The 14705-nt window shown below is 41.7% G+C and overlaps 1 protein-coding gene across 1 annotated transcript in view; it reads left to right on the top strand.

Moving 5' to 3' along the window:
• The first annotated feature begins 1638 nt into the window (after positions 1–1638).
• LOC103476350 (glutamate receptor 4-like) overlaps positions 1639–14705 on the top strand; it is a 100882-nt gene continuing 87815 nt past the window's right edge. Inside the window, exons 1-2 of the mRNA XM_017308529.1 lie at positions 1639–1873; positions 5278–5436. Coding sequence (XP_017164018.1) covers positions 1654–1873; positions 5278–5436 — 379 coding nt within the window. The 5' untranslated portion in view covers positions 1639–1653. The remainder of the gene's footprint in view (positions 1874–5277; positions 5437–14705) is intronic.

Raw genomic sequence — 14705 nt, 5'->3', positions numbered from 1 at the left:
CTTTGACGGTTCCGTCTGTTTCCGGTCCGTCCATGGGTGTGTTGATGTCAGCAGTTTAGGAAGTTTGGGGTCCCGCTGTGTGTGTGTGTGTGTGTGTGTGTGTTGGGGGGGTGGGTGGGGGTCCCTGTCTCTGCTGCCCCTCCGGGCTGCGCCGGTACCGTAAAAAAAAAAGGCGCATGTGTGTTTGCGGCTGTGTTGCCAGTTGCGCCGCATCCAGACGCGCTGCCCGCCGCTGGCTGATGCCCGCCCCCTCCCCTCCTCCTCTTCCTCCTCATCCTCATCATCATCATCCTCCTTGTCCTCTCCGCGTCGCCCCTCATCTTGGTGCTGTTGTGCGCAAAAATCTCCCGCGCCGGACGGAGGGGACGCAGGAGGAGCCGCCGCCGGAGCGGACATGGATGTTTAACCAGCACGCTGCTCTCCGCAACAACAACACGCTGTTTGCAGATTTTTCTTTAGATTTATTTGGGGGTTTTTCTTTTTAGGATGTTGCTTTTGCCCTAGGAAGGGAGAGGATCTGCTCGATGTTTCTCTTCAGTTAACCACGGAACCAAGATGAGGATTTCTCCCTGTGGCTGGATGGTGTGGATGTTCTCGGGCTTCGCGATGGGAGCTTTCCCCAGCAGCGTTCAGATCGGTGAGTGCGGCTCGCTTGCGTGGACGTCCCGCATGCGGCTGCGGCGGCGCTCGGGTTGCTCCTCCAGGATGCAGTCAGGAGGGTTAATGCGCTTTGTATCTGCGGGCTCAGGCTGCCACTGCAGCAGATCACAGCGGTAAACTGTGACTCTCTCTCTCTCTCTGTGTGTGTGTGTGTGTGTGTGTGAGTCCCACTGGTCTCCCTCCAGTTTAACCACTTTGCAGCTCCTGCTGGGAGCGGAGAGGTGACAGCTTTATGGTTTCCATTAGGGAGGGAAGGGCAGCGCGTGACCTCCAGCTGTTGATCACCTCTAAAATCAGAAGCAAACCTTGAATCCTCCGAGAGGAAAAAACCACAGAGAGGCTGGAGGGAAACGACGAGCCGCAACAACCAGAGCGACCCACTGGAGGGGAGAGGAGAGGTCAAAGTTCAGGGTTTGTTGCAGAGCGTCACCTCTACGGCTGCAGCTTTATGTAACCGGTGTGCGCGCGCGCTTGTGTGTGCGCGTCCAGATATTTGCTTAAACCAACAATCAGAGCTTATTACCATTAATTTCACCAAACCGCTGCCAGATAACGCAGCTTATGCAACCTCCGGTCGGCCCAGGCTGACCTGCGCCCGCAACACACGCACCACACGCACACCGCTTCACATTTTACCTGGAGGTCCAGCAGCCTCCGACATCATGACTCTGTGGATTTGGAACAGAAATTAATATTTCTATCAGGAAAAAATGTGAAACATGAACACATTCTGTAAATTAAACATTTAAAAAATAGGACATATTGGAACAAAATCTAGATTGTTAAAATCTGGATTATTAGTTGGTTGTTTGAGGTCGTCTCTACAGGATCCAGATCTGTAAATCGGCCCACAGCATCACAGGTACTCCACCTTGCATGGAGCCTCTTCATAACCAAAGGAGGCCACTTTATTAGGCACACACCTCATCACATGCTCGTTAACGCAGATATCGGCTCGGCCAATCAAATGGCAGCAGCTCAGTTCGTTGGTTCATGCTGACGTGTCGAAGACGCATCAGAACCAGGAAGAGCCTCTCCAATGGAAACCATAACTCCCAGCAGAACCAGCGCTTCTGCCGGAAAGAACCCACACCCCCTCAGGTTCAGAGAGAGAGGTCTGCAGATGAGCTGGTTTCCGGCGAACCGCTCCGGTTTTTCTGCGCTTTGCTTCGGTCAGAAGATCTGGACCATCAGGTGTTGAGCATCGCTAATGGTCAGTAAGTAACGCTCAGCTGTGAAGCTAACCGGAAATGTGCTGCAAACAACCAACCTGCACCTCAAAGAGCTTAAATATTGCTCTAACTTTAACTGCCGACACAGACTGAACGGCTTCGGTCACTTCATCCGCTGCCATTACTAAGCTGTATCTAACTTTAGCTAAATTACCTAGCGACGCCGAGCCGCCATGATGGAGGCCGGAAGTGAGGGATGGAAGTGACTGCCATTATTTTCCTAAGTTGTTTTATTCATGGCTACTACTTGTTTGAGTTAAGCTAACTTGTCTAGCTAGCTGAAGTAGGTAGCTAGCTTAGAAACCGACCCAAAGTTTCTCCCTTCTGACGTCTTTTTTTGGTTTGATCAAATCACTGACTGCCTGACTTCACGCGGCAGAAAACGGTGTTTCCCCTTACATCAAAGCAGATTTAATACTGTACAAAAGTCTGCTAACCAGTTTTTTCGTACATGCTAGGCTAAATGATGGTAGAGTATTTAGCCTGCATTAATGGTTATGCGTTCCTTCTCCATAATGATGTATATGGTTATTTAATTGTATCTTACTAATCATGCTTATGAATTAAGTTAACATTAATCTTCTTACTTTAAAAAATAAAAGCGTTAACAGCAAATCCATGAATGAACCAGTGTGTCCTCTTTCTTTGTCAAAAGGTTTATGATTAAATCAAATTTGGTTTACATCCTTGTCTGTTTGTGCAGCTTAGTGGCATGTGACCATTTTTACTGTGAAATCAGCTAAATAAAAGTGACATCAGGTACCAGCTGTACGTTTTTCACCAGTTAACAGGAGTTAGCGCTCACCTAACTTGTTTTAAGGTCTGTCATGGCAGAGTGGGTCTCTGAAGAGCCTGATGTCACATGCAAAGAGTCGATAAGCAGACTGCAATCCTGAAACGGCTCAGAAAATTGTTGTCATTGTTCCTCCTTCTGCACACCGATTGAAAACAAATTAAAATTCAACCAGAGAAATTAATTAAATTGGAATAGGAATTGAAATTGAGCTCAATGGGAGAAATCCCAGACAGACTCTGAAGGGAGATGAGAATCAAGTGGAATAGTGCAGGAAGGCAATGGCTGGAAAGTTTCTTTTACAAATAAACATTCGGATTCCTTTAAATCTTACATTTAATTTTAAACAACTTAAATTATTTTAATGTATCTTGAGTCGAGCTAACTTGTCTACCTAGCAAATGAAATGTAAAACTATTCTACGGGATTAACTATTGGACGTACTGACATATTTTTAATATGTTGAAGGTGCAACATAAATAAAAGTTTACTTTCATTTTCAGTAAGCAAATCTAATCATTTTAATGACGGTGATAGTCTGTGTTAAATTCCCTTAGTTTGGTTATGCTTTGGGCCGGTTCGGTTCAGGGGCGAACATTTTATTTACATTATAGTTTATGTCTTTTACATTTTTTAATTACTTTATTTTTCTAGTAACGGTTTCTTGGTTGCTGTTTGTCTTCTTGCGTTCCGGCCACAGCATGATGCTGCCACCACCATGTTTTTCTGGGTTCCTCCTAACTTCTGAAGACAACTACTYGTTCCTCTTGGTGTTACTCAGGCGGATCAGAGTGAAGTGCTCTAAACACAAATGCACACCGCACTTTTAAGATTTACTAGAGGGTTTCATTTTCTCCCTTTTCTAATGAAAGACAGAAGACAACAGGAGTCGTCTGTGCGCTCAGGTGAAATCTGAACCGAGCTTAAAGACGAGTAAATTATTCTGAGCTTTACCTTCTTCAAAGAGGTCAGCCATGAAAGAACGTTCTGACATTTAGCTTTAAATGACATTTACACTGTCCGGTCCGCGCAAATGTTGCCTTAAGTCTGAATTTAAAATATGAAACAAACCACTTCTAACACCTGTGACATTTGCACAACCACGAGCGGCTTAGTGCAGGTCTCCGTATGAAGATCGAACCGGACTAGGCTGATCTGCAACGCCGGGCTGACGTAGCACTCAGCTAAGAAACAGAAACACTCAGAGGATCCAGCAGGATGCTGCAGGAACGGCATCGCCTCATCCAGCCGAGCAACAAACAGGCAGGGATGCAGAAACATGTGTGCAGGAAGTATTAGACTCAAACTGGGGTGGGGGGGACTTTATTATGAGGATAAAGTCAAAATGACAATAAAATCATAACAATGTGAGGATCAAGTTGTAATAAGATTAAAAAAATAGTACGATCAAAACGTCTTAATAAATCAAGATTAAAGTTGGGATAATACAAAAAATCTTGTAATAATAGAATAGTCATAGAATAGTCTAAATAATATGAGAAATACGTAACACAAGATCAAACAGTTATTACACAAGAAGAAAGTCACAAAAAAGTTTAAATAATACGAAAATAGTCATAATGCGAGATAAAAACCACAGAAATAAAAGAAAAAAGTCATAAAAATACGAGATTAAAGCCATAATAAGATAAAAAAAACTTGCAATAATACAACAAAACTGTCACAAAACCAGAATGAAGTTGTACACCAAAATTCAAAGTAATAAGCAAAATTCAAAATAAGAGAAAAATTTAATTCCAGAAATGATACGAGAATAAAGTTATATGACAAAAGGTGAAACAATCAGAGAATAAAGTCTTAACACAAAGTAAAAATTGTAATAACACAAGAAAAACGTCTTAATATAAGAATAAAGTCATACGACAAAAAAGTTGAAATAACACTAGAAGAAAATCACGATAATACAAGAAAAAGTCATTATACCAGACAAAAATCATACTAATACGAGAGAAAGTTACACAACTATGAAGTCGTAATAAAGGGAGATTTGTCCCAATAGTTCCTACGTGTCTCTCCTGCCGCCATCCGCCTTCCCAGCAGTTGAAAAGCCAGTCAGTTTTCTCCCCTCTGTGGCAGATCCTGTTTTCTCGTTGCTTCCAGTCCATTTTTCCTGCGTTCCTGTGTTTTCATTTATAATTTCCATCATGACGCTGCTGTTTTTCCAACATCTTCCGTCGCTGGTTTTGATTTTTAATCTGAATTTATCAGACTCTGGGGACGAGGCGTTGATTCTTAACTGCTTGTTTTACTGCTGTGTTTGTAATTTTGTTTTTATGAAAACAAATTTAAAAAAAATTAAAAATGATGCAGAGCGTTCTACATGAAAATTGGCTTAAATGATCACAGGAGTCCTTAAATCTCCTCCTCCATTCAAATGAGGCAGAAGCAGATGATTTTTGTTTCCACAGTTTTAGTTGTTTTGTGTTTTTACAGTTTGATTGATTTGTGTTCCTACGGTGTATTTTTTATTTTTWWTTTTTTCAGGTTTTACAGTTTGTGTCGTTTCTTTGCTGCTGTTTCCTGGTGGAATGGCTYCGTAAACGGTTTGAATGTTCTCCGTCTYGTCTGCAGGTGGTCTGTTCATCAGAAACACGGATCAGGAGTACACGGCCTTCCGCCTGGCCATCTTCCTGCACAACACGAGCCCCAACGCGTCGGAAGCCCCGTTCAACCTGGTGCCTCATGTGGACAACATCGAAACGGCCAACAGCTTCGCCGTCACCAACGCCTGTGAGTCTTCTACTGATTCAACGCACACAGTAGAAATAACGGGCTGAGAAATGACCGTAACTCTGCTGGTTTTAGCTTCTGTGCTCTGCGCTGTGGATTTAAGTGAGCGTGTAATTAATGAGGCAGTTAAAACATTAAACTTTGTTCTTTTTTGGTTCGAAAAGCTACAGCAAAAAGAAGAGGATTATGTTTTGTTGGAAACAGTTGTGGATTCTCCTGTGGAGTGGTAGCTCTGTTCTACATCCCCATCTTTGTTATTGACAGATGTAATTTCTTTCATTGTAAACACAGGAGGCTGAGATTYTGCTTCTTCTGGCCTTATTTCTCTCTGTCGTTCACATTCAGTCGATGCTGTCCGAGGTTCGAGTTGGCCAGTTTAAGATTAATGGCATGAAAAAAGGAACTTGTGACCTTCCATTGAATCTTTTTGTCCTTTTGTGCAGTGAGCAACTGATTTGGAAAAGTTATTAACATGCTAATTACTCTTCTGATGTCATAGACCGGCATGATGGACTTTAACTGAAAATAACTTTTCTTGTGGCTTTAATTCAGTTTGGCTTGAGTTATTTAAAGCCAGATTAGCCTAAATATGTTGTCATTTCCCTATTAACCTAAATACTGATGTTTTTTGATAYAGAAAAACTTGTATATCTTTATTGTCTCAYATAAAAAGTGCCATTGTGATACATGAGATATGTTAAAACAAACGTGATCAGTCAGCTTATGACCTACAGTTTACTGTCTTAGCAAGAGCTAACACCATTATCAGGAGATAACACCAATAACTAGAGTTAATATGAAACCAAAACAGTTTGGCAGATAATAAATGGTCTCTTAAAGTGACAATGAAGCATCTTTTTCACAGTGTTTTGATCTCCATGCTAACATCAATAGCTTGAGTTGGAAAGTGAAGCTCTGCTTTCCGATTAGCATTTCCAAACATCAGCAGCACAAACACCAGCTTTAATGACCGACTCTCTCTTCTTCCTCCATTTGGTCCTCCTCGTCTTCTTTTCCCCTCATCATTTCTTCTCTACCTTCTATTTCAAAGCGCTCTGGTTCAAATGGATCATTACTCAATGCGCAAAGATTACTCTTCTTTCTGGACGCAGCTGCAGGACCAGAATGCATTGCATCGTAAACAAAATGGCGACGTTTGTGTGACGATATTTTAGTTAAATTCATAAAAACTTAAGAATCAGCTGTCCACTGTTGAATGCTGGATGCTGGTTTCCTGTTGAAAACCAGGATCAGTCAGACTGGATGTCACTGACCGGGTCTGAAGAGACTTGCTTTGAATTTTCTTTTAGGTGCTTGTGGCTGAATAAATAAACTGGGTAATTTATTTATTTATTTTTTTCCTCACAGTTTTACTAACGCTGACGGATTTTTGCTGATTCTGTTTGTGCATCTAGCATTTCAGGAACATCGCGGTGTGTTTGGTTAAACGACCATCTGCTGCTGGAAGTCACAGCCATAAAGTAAAGAGTAAAATGGATAATTACGGGTATATTATCGGTGTCCTCCACCTCCCCCAAACAGATTTAGGTCTCTGTGCTTCCATCAGCTGAGTACTGATGACGCGGCGTCAACAGCTGAGCCATGGTTGCCGACGGCGACAGGAAGACTGTCCCACACCGCGCCTGGGTGTCCTAACCGCAGCAGGCGGGGATGTTCTCCCTGGAGGAGCATCATCGTCCCTCTCTCACCCTGCTCACTCTGTCAGCGGCTGCAGGACCATAAAACTCCTCAGCCTGATGTTCCCACTATCTGCTGTTTTAAAAAATCAATGGCTAAATTAAGCAGAGAATGAAGTGGCTTCATGTTGGTGCATGGCAGGCTGCAGGCAGCTGGGTTTACCTCGGACAGGCAGAACGGGCCGTCTGGCCGTTGTAACTCAGCTCATCCAGATGGTGATGAACAGAGCAGAGGAAGCATCTCCAGTAGCAGACAGACATGAAAACCTCTGAAGACACTGAGCAAAACTTCATTCCAGCTAGATTCTAGCGTTTGTCTTGGTTGTATTTACMCAGAATGCCCTGCTTTGTAGAAGGATTTTCAGTCGTCACTTTGTGTCAGCAACCGCTGTACTGTACATGTCTCTTTCATAAAGAAAGCAGGATTATATTATTCCAACTATTTAAACTATTTACAATTACRCAAATAAAATGACTTACAAAGTTGCCAGGTTTTATTTTCAGTACCGTTCAGTATTTTGTACTTTTGATTTCTGATAACTTCGTTTACCGCCTGCCTTGRTGGCTGCAGCTGTATGTTTGTTTTTTATGTGAAATTCATGGGAGTTTTTCTGTAAGGATGACCAAGCACCGTAAGAAAACCATGTGTTTTWATTTTGACTGGTCAGAGAAACTGAACCAGAAGCAAATTCCCTGCAGTCAAAATGMCTCCTTGGTTTTTCCTGTCGTTTATCCACTTAACACGTTTGGGTCATTAGGACACATCTTATTCACTAATRTCTGTTTGGTAGCATAATTTTATCACGCTATAGCTAATGTTAAAACAGTTGAGGGTAACCATGGCTACCGGGCCAGTTTAAAGGCAGGTTGGCTCTTTCTGCAATCAGATTGTWCAAAACCTGGCCATTATAAGCATCTAATCCCTTTATGCTTCCTGCTGTTGGAGAGGTGTCAGTCGAAAACATTCGGACCGAACCAGAGTTCACTTCAACCGAACCGAGGCCACGGTTTGTAGATGATCAGCATTCACACCTTACCAAGCGAACCGGACTYTCTAGGCTAACGGACCGGAGTTGGATTCAAGTGAACTGGACTGGACTAGTGTGAATGGACCTCAACCTCCTCTGGATTTCCTTCTCGTATCATTTWGTTTCCAACCATTTCATGTGTTCTCGTGTAACTTTCTTCCAAACACCTGAAYGTTTGAGATTTTTGCATGTTTTGAGATCCWCCTGTTGGGAGTTTTCCAGTCTTCCATGCTCAGACCCTGAAATGATCTGGTGAAAACGCTTTGCCTCCACAGAACGTTGCGCTGGCTTTTCCACTTCCCACTTTAATGGCTCCACATCCACTGAAAGTTGGTCTGCAGCTCATTGATTGGCCGATCCAAATCAGAGCAGAATTACATGAGCCAATCAATGGCTGTGATAGCTCAGGGTCAGCTGGGAGTCTGAGATCGAACCCACACGGCTTGTTTTCACCCCCAGCCCTCCGCGTTACATTTCACTGCATTTCTGCTCCTCGGCTGCTGCTCGGCTCAGCCATCAAAGCCTCTGTAGATCTGGATGTGATCAGGGCAGTAGAGGGCAGGCAGTGGGTTGGGGGGGAGGTGGTGGGGTGAGGGGAGGCTGCTGTCAGGGRGGATGATGGAGATAATTGGTGGGAGGAGGAGAAGGACAAGCTAGATGTTCTCCGTGTCGCTGATAATCTTCCTGTGGACGCAGACACAAATGATTTCACACGTGTTTGATTTATAACTCGGTCCACTCTGAGGTCGCTACGCCTCTAAAGCAACCATTAAYAAACACAAACGCTTTCATCTGCATCAGTCTTTATTTTATTAAGGAGTTTCACTCTGTTTGTCGCTGCAGTCAGTAAACAGGAAGGAAAGATGTTGCCTTTCAAAATAAAGGAAGCACATTCAGAACACCTCCTCTCAGAGGAATATGGATGGATGATTCGTTGAATTGGTTTTTGGTTGGTTTGTTGGTTGGTTGAGCTGACTGAGCAGCCTGGCTGCCTCATGGTGCAGCAGAGAAACGATCAGTGACTCTCTGTAAGGCGGCCGGTCTGAGAGAGAGTCGAGTGTTTTTAACGTAAATGATGTGAACAGCTGGAGGAAAGAAGAGTTTGAGTCACAATGATCATTCGTTACAAGCCTCAGACATTCTAACAGGAAGCTGGCCAACATGGCCGCCATCCTAACAGGAAGCCGGCCAACATGGCTGCCATCCTAACAGGAAGCTGGCCAACATGGCCGCCATCCTACCAGGAGGCTGACCAACATGGCCGCCATCCTACCAGGAGGCTGACCAACATGGCCGCTCCTSAGAGAGCGAGTTGCCTTCGTCTCATGTGCCCAGTCTGAGGCCTGATGATTGCCGGGCAGGAACGGGTTAAGGCATCCCTCYTCTGCGCTGCCTTGGCCTCCATTCAATCGGTGACATCTTAATGTGCGTTGAGTCATTCATATTCAGCGTGGCGCTCTSACYCACYCCMCAYCCAGACRGCRGGCAGCCACCTCTGCTCCTGCGACGAGCGCGGTTTCACGTGAACGCTTCCTCCCTCCGTCTCCTTGGCCTGATGTCAGCCCTGCTGGGCTTGATTACTTCTCCTTGTTCTGCTGTTGCTGGCCTTTAAATGGCCGCAGCTCGCGTCCCATTCGTCTGGAGATGCCTCCGCTTGGAAGGAAACGCTGAGGCCTTTCGTCACTGGCTGCCTCTGTGTGAAACGTTGGGATCTGGAGAAAAGGAGAGGTCTGCTAATGAGAGATTAATGCAGTGAAGCAGCAGAGAAGCAGGAATAATGAGCAGATGAAAGGAAAACCTCGCAGAAAGACAAACATGTCTTCACAGAGGAAGTTAGGACTTCACTGTYTGTCTGATCAAAATGAGCCAAACCTGTCTGCTCCAATTCAATACTTCTTTATTGGAATTGTGGTGCTGAGGTACAAACCAATGTGTTGGGGTCAATACACTACAGAAATACAAAATCCTACCAAGTATTTTTGTTTAGTTTCTAGTGCAAATGTCTTGGTTCACTAAATGAGAAAAACTAACTTACAACTTTTCAGCAAGAAACAAGAGGTTGTTTTACGTCAATTCCTTAACATTGATGAAAAAGTTCTTGTTCACACTAGTACTTTTCATCTGTCTTGAGGAATTATTGACATAAAGCAACCTCCTGTATTTTGTAGAAGTTTAAAGGAAAATGTGTTTACATGTTTTGATCTTTCAGGATTCGTTCACTTCATCACTAGTTTGTTAATTTACTGACTAGAACCTGAAGAACCTGGAAACCATCTGCTCTACACTAAACAAGGTGAATGCACAGATTTCATTTTAGATAGAAGCCGTTGGCATTCTGGCATTGCCACCAAAAACAATCAAGATTAACAGTGTTGATTAAACCCGACATCATTTACTTTCACGCTGCGGCCGTACGTTTGGTGCCGCCTTTATCTCCRCTTCTCTAGTCGGTGTGTGCAGCTCTGCTTTCCGTCTGTTCCCTTCGTTGTTCCTCCGCCTCCTGGTCTGAGGTGCTTCCGAACGGGTGTGTTTATGCGCAGCAACTGTTCAAGCTATGATCGTTCAGATGATTGATTTATTCTTACAGCCAGGAGGGAAGAGTTGAAGAAACGGCTAACAGAGTGAAGATCCCTCTGTGAAATCTTCCCGCGTAGAAGCGTTCAGACTGCAGAATAATTTAGCATCTTTTAAATCAATCAATGTTTATTTATTGACAGCTTTAACACGACGGCAACACAAAGTGCTTCACATAATATGATAAAAACCGGAGGCCATGAAAAACAATCAGCTGAACTAGGAGTAGCTGTTGTCAGAAGGAGGAGCACTGAGAGGAAAGCATGAAGCTAAAACCTCGGTTTGTATCACAGGATCACTTTAATATTGTCAGCTTCATTTTCCTAGCAGCAGGGGGGAAACTTAAGATAGTATCAGGGACAGTCATGATACTATCAAATATCAGTATAAATATTAAAATAAAACAGATAAACTAAGTGATGAACACAATGCCTGCTTACATTTGAAGCTTATCTGAATAATATYCTGACAAATAAGTTTTTATCTGTCGAGCTCAAATTCACTAAGCAGTGGGTGATTTGGAAAGCAGAGAATGTCTTCTTAAAAATGCTTAGCACCAATAATTTGTTTCATCCTGTTTTTGTCTTGTACTGATTGGCTGCCAAACCAGTTGATAAAAGCAAAAATGTCAGAGAATTAGASAGAMGGGGTTAGGAAGACCTAACCCTTTTCTACGAAGCATCGAGTGCTGAGGAGTTTGGCTGACTAATATCTAGAGGAAATACAACACGGATTGGCTCTTATCACTTTATTAGCGGTCAGAACGTTTACAGATGTTTCTGCGTCTGAAGCATTGCGCCTACCTGTCCATTCAATAAACAAGAATATTACTTACTGAAAAGTCCACTTATTTCAGAGACCTTTTCACGAAGTGATGCATTGTTTACATCCGGAAATTTTGCGTATGCGCACAAGGTAGGAAGACAAGAAGATGATTCTTTTACTTTCCATCAATGGCCATGCTGCTGCGATAGATAAATTGTTAACTGAATGAAACCTGGAGATATAAGAATGATTAATTTAGTGCACTGCTCCACAGCAAAAAGACAAAACAACTCAAAACCACGTTTTTTCTCGTTGTCATAACAACTGACAACGCCACTAATGTATCAGGATTCAACACCAAAAACACTCATTTCCCACACAAAGAACAGACCATTCAGTCCATAACAATTKTTTTATGTTTTAAGACTTGATGTTTATTTTGCAAATATTAATAAGTGATTGATGTGGAAATGAACTACTAATAGATTAGCTAATTTAAATCTCTGCTCTACTGTTGATTTAAGAGATGGTAGATCATCTCCAAATCTGTTTGATTTCACACGAATAATTTGGAGTCACTTTCCACTGAAAAATCTGCAAATATTTAGTTTTTAATCATGCAAGAAATATTACCAAACTAAGCTTCATTGTCTTGCATCCTGAACTGGAGACAGTTATTCATGCAGAGCTCTGTTCTTTCTTTATTAAAGCCAGTTCAAACATGTTATTTTTATTAATTTCTTTTGTTTTCTATGTGTTGTTGGGTCTCTGATATCTTGAAAGGTGTTTTATAAAGTTTTATGAGTTTAAAATGCCTGTAGTTAACCAATTATCTCATCAGAGTGCAACTGTAACGTATTAATATTTAATGTCTACATTTAAACGTGTGAAGCTGACTTGCAGAGATGGTTAAATGTAAGGTGATGTGCTGCTCGTCAAGTATTTAGTCTAATCTGGCCTGTTCACGCGTCTGTCAGCTGCTTAGAAATAACAACAAAAAAGCCACAGAAATTAGTTTTTCACTTCCAAAATGTTTTTTGTTTGTAGAAAACAAATAAAAAGGACAAACATAAGAGGTAATTGTTAAAAGTATAGAGCAGTAAAAAAAATTACTTCCTAGATATTTCTGTTTTGTTTTGGCTTTTTCCCCCTCCCTCATCAACCAACAGCAGAAAAGAAAAGAAAAGCTTTTTTTTTTTTTTTAAGTCTTCCAAGTCCTGAAGGGTAAATTAAAAAAAATTGTTTCATGACATTTTTGTCTCAAGTGTGCAATTTAGTTGCACATTTCTCTGAACTGGAGTATTTTTTTATATTTATGTTGCAATTTTTCCCTCACTATACAGTGTTTATATTTATATATTTTATCTTTTGTTTTTGTTTGTTTGCCATTTTTGCTTCTGTTAGACAGAAATTTCCACATTGTGGGACAATAAAAGAATATTTCTATTGTATCCTTTCTTTTTTCTCATTCAACAAATACCAAAAGAAAAAAATGTTAAAGCAAAACAAAAGCATCATTTATGTCAGATGAGAAGAAAAGCAGATTAACACAGCAGAAAAACATTTTTTTCACTAAATGACTTTAATGAAAAAAAGGAAGACAAACATTTTCTTTTTCACGCCGTTTGTTTTTTTTGGGTACAAATTAAATAAATATAGTGAGAATATAAAAACATAATTGATCAAATTTTGCACTTTTTTTWAATCTAACCTTCAGAAAAAAAAATTTTGCTTTAAAATATTTTATCCAATTTTTTTTGTTTTACTTGCGCATGACTTGTAAAATCAAAAGAATGATCAGAGTTAGAAAGTGTATTTTTGCCTTTCAGGGCTTCCGTAGGCCCTGGGTTTGGGTTAAACCAGGCGAAAATGGACTCAGYTTTCCAACAAAACAAGCGGTTAATCATAATTAACAAGKATAGTGATTATTTTTTCACGTTTGGTTTGGGAAACTGTTTCTTTGTAAACGGCTTTCCCCAGAAGAGAAGGGGGAAAATGTGAAGGAGTTAATGATCAGCGGAAGAACAAAATGATCAGGTATTGATCAGATGTTTGAGGACGAGGAGGAGGAGGAGGAAGAGGTTTCGTTTGGTTGGTTTTGCTGCTGGGTGTTGATGAGGAAACGGTTTGAAGCTGCTGCGGTTAAACGTGAGGCTGAGCGGTTCAGACAGAGCCGCCATGTTGTCGCCGTTTGAATGGAAACGGTTTGACGCGTCAGCTGAGTTATTACCGGACGCGTTAAAGAGGAAGACGCAGCGTCTTCATCACTGTCTTTCTCAGTTAGAAGTCTGCTTGGATGCTCTGATGCATGTCCAACACACTGGGACAGCGCGCCGTTCCAGTTTGTGTTGATCAGGTTTCCAGTTAGATTTCAGGTTTCTGCTCGGTTTTCTTTTCTCAGAGGGAAACCAGGAGTTTCTCTGTGTGCAGCCAGGCAGAGTCAAACCTACAAGCATTTTTACCAACGGGTCAGTTCGCCGGACCAACGTCACTAAATCACATTCTACCACAAAATGGCCATCAGAACATTTAGTTCATCAAAACATTGGAACTTAAATAATGTTTTAGATTTAAAATGGCCTAAAATGTTAACTTTTTAGTTTTTATTTTTCTCTGCTCCATTTTAGTTGWAGAATCTTGTAGTTTTGTTGATTTGATATTTAGCTTCAATCTAAATATTTATAAGAGAGGATATAAYGAGTCAAAAAGGGTTAAAAAGCTTAAAAATTTTCCTCTCTTAATATTAGTTACAATTATAGTGTAACCTAGTTGTGTCTGTTGTTCTATTGATTTAAATTGTTATATTTGATTTTTAAAATTAGATTTAAAATGATATTTAAAATGTCTTCCAGTTCCAGTGTTAAATGTTCATTATAAAGTGTATTGATCTTGCATCATTATGTCATTACTGTTATGTCACTGSTTCTCGTCCGGTAACAGGCCTTAGCTCAGTGTCAGTGCAGGTGTGTGTGGTGTGTGTGAGGCACTGTGTCGTCCAGCTGCTGGTTTTCCTCAGAGGAATGATCCGGGTCCCAACATGGAGACCAACAGCAGCGTGTTCGCTCCTCTACTACTGCTCGCTCTCATCTATTATTAGATCAGATGATTACTGGTTATCAATTCTGGACCATCACTGTGTGTGTGTGTGTGTGTGTGTGTGTGTGTGTGTGTGTGTGTGTGTGTGTGTGTGTGTGTGTGTGTGTGT

Source organism: Poecilia reticulata, linkage group LG14, assembly GCF_000633615.1.
Source record: "Poecilia reticulata strain Guanapo linkage group LG14, Guppy_female_1.0+MT, whole genome shotgun sequence".
Classification (NCBI taxonomy): Eukaryota; Metazoa; Chordata; class Actinopteri; order Cyprinodontiformes; family Poeciliidae; genus Poecilia; species Poecilia reticulata.
The sequence above is the reverse complement of the archived record's forward strand: the minus strand, read 5'-3'. Positions and strand labels throughout refer to the sequence as shown.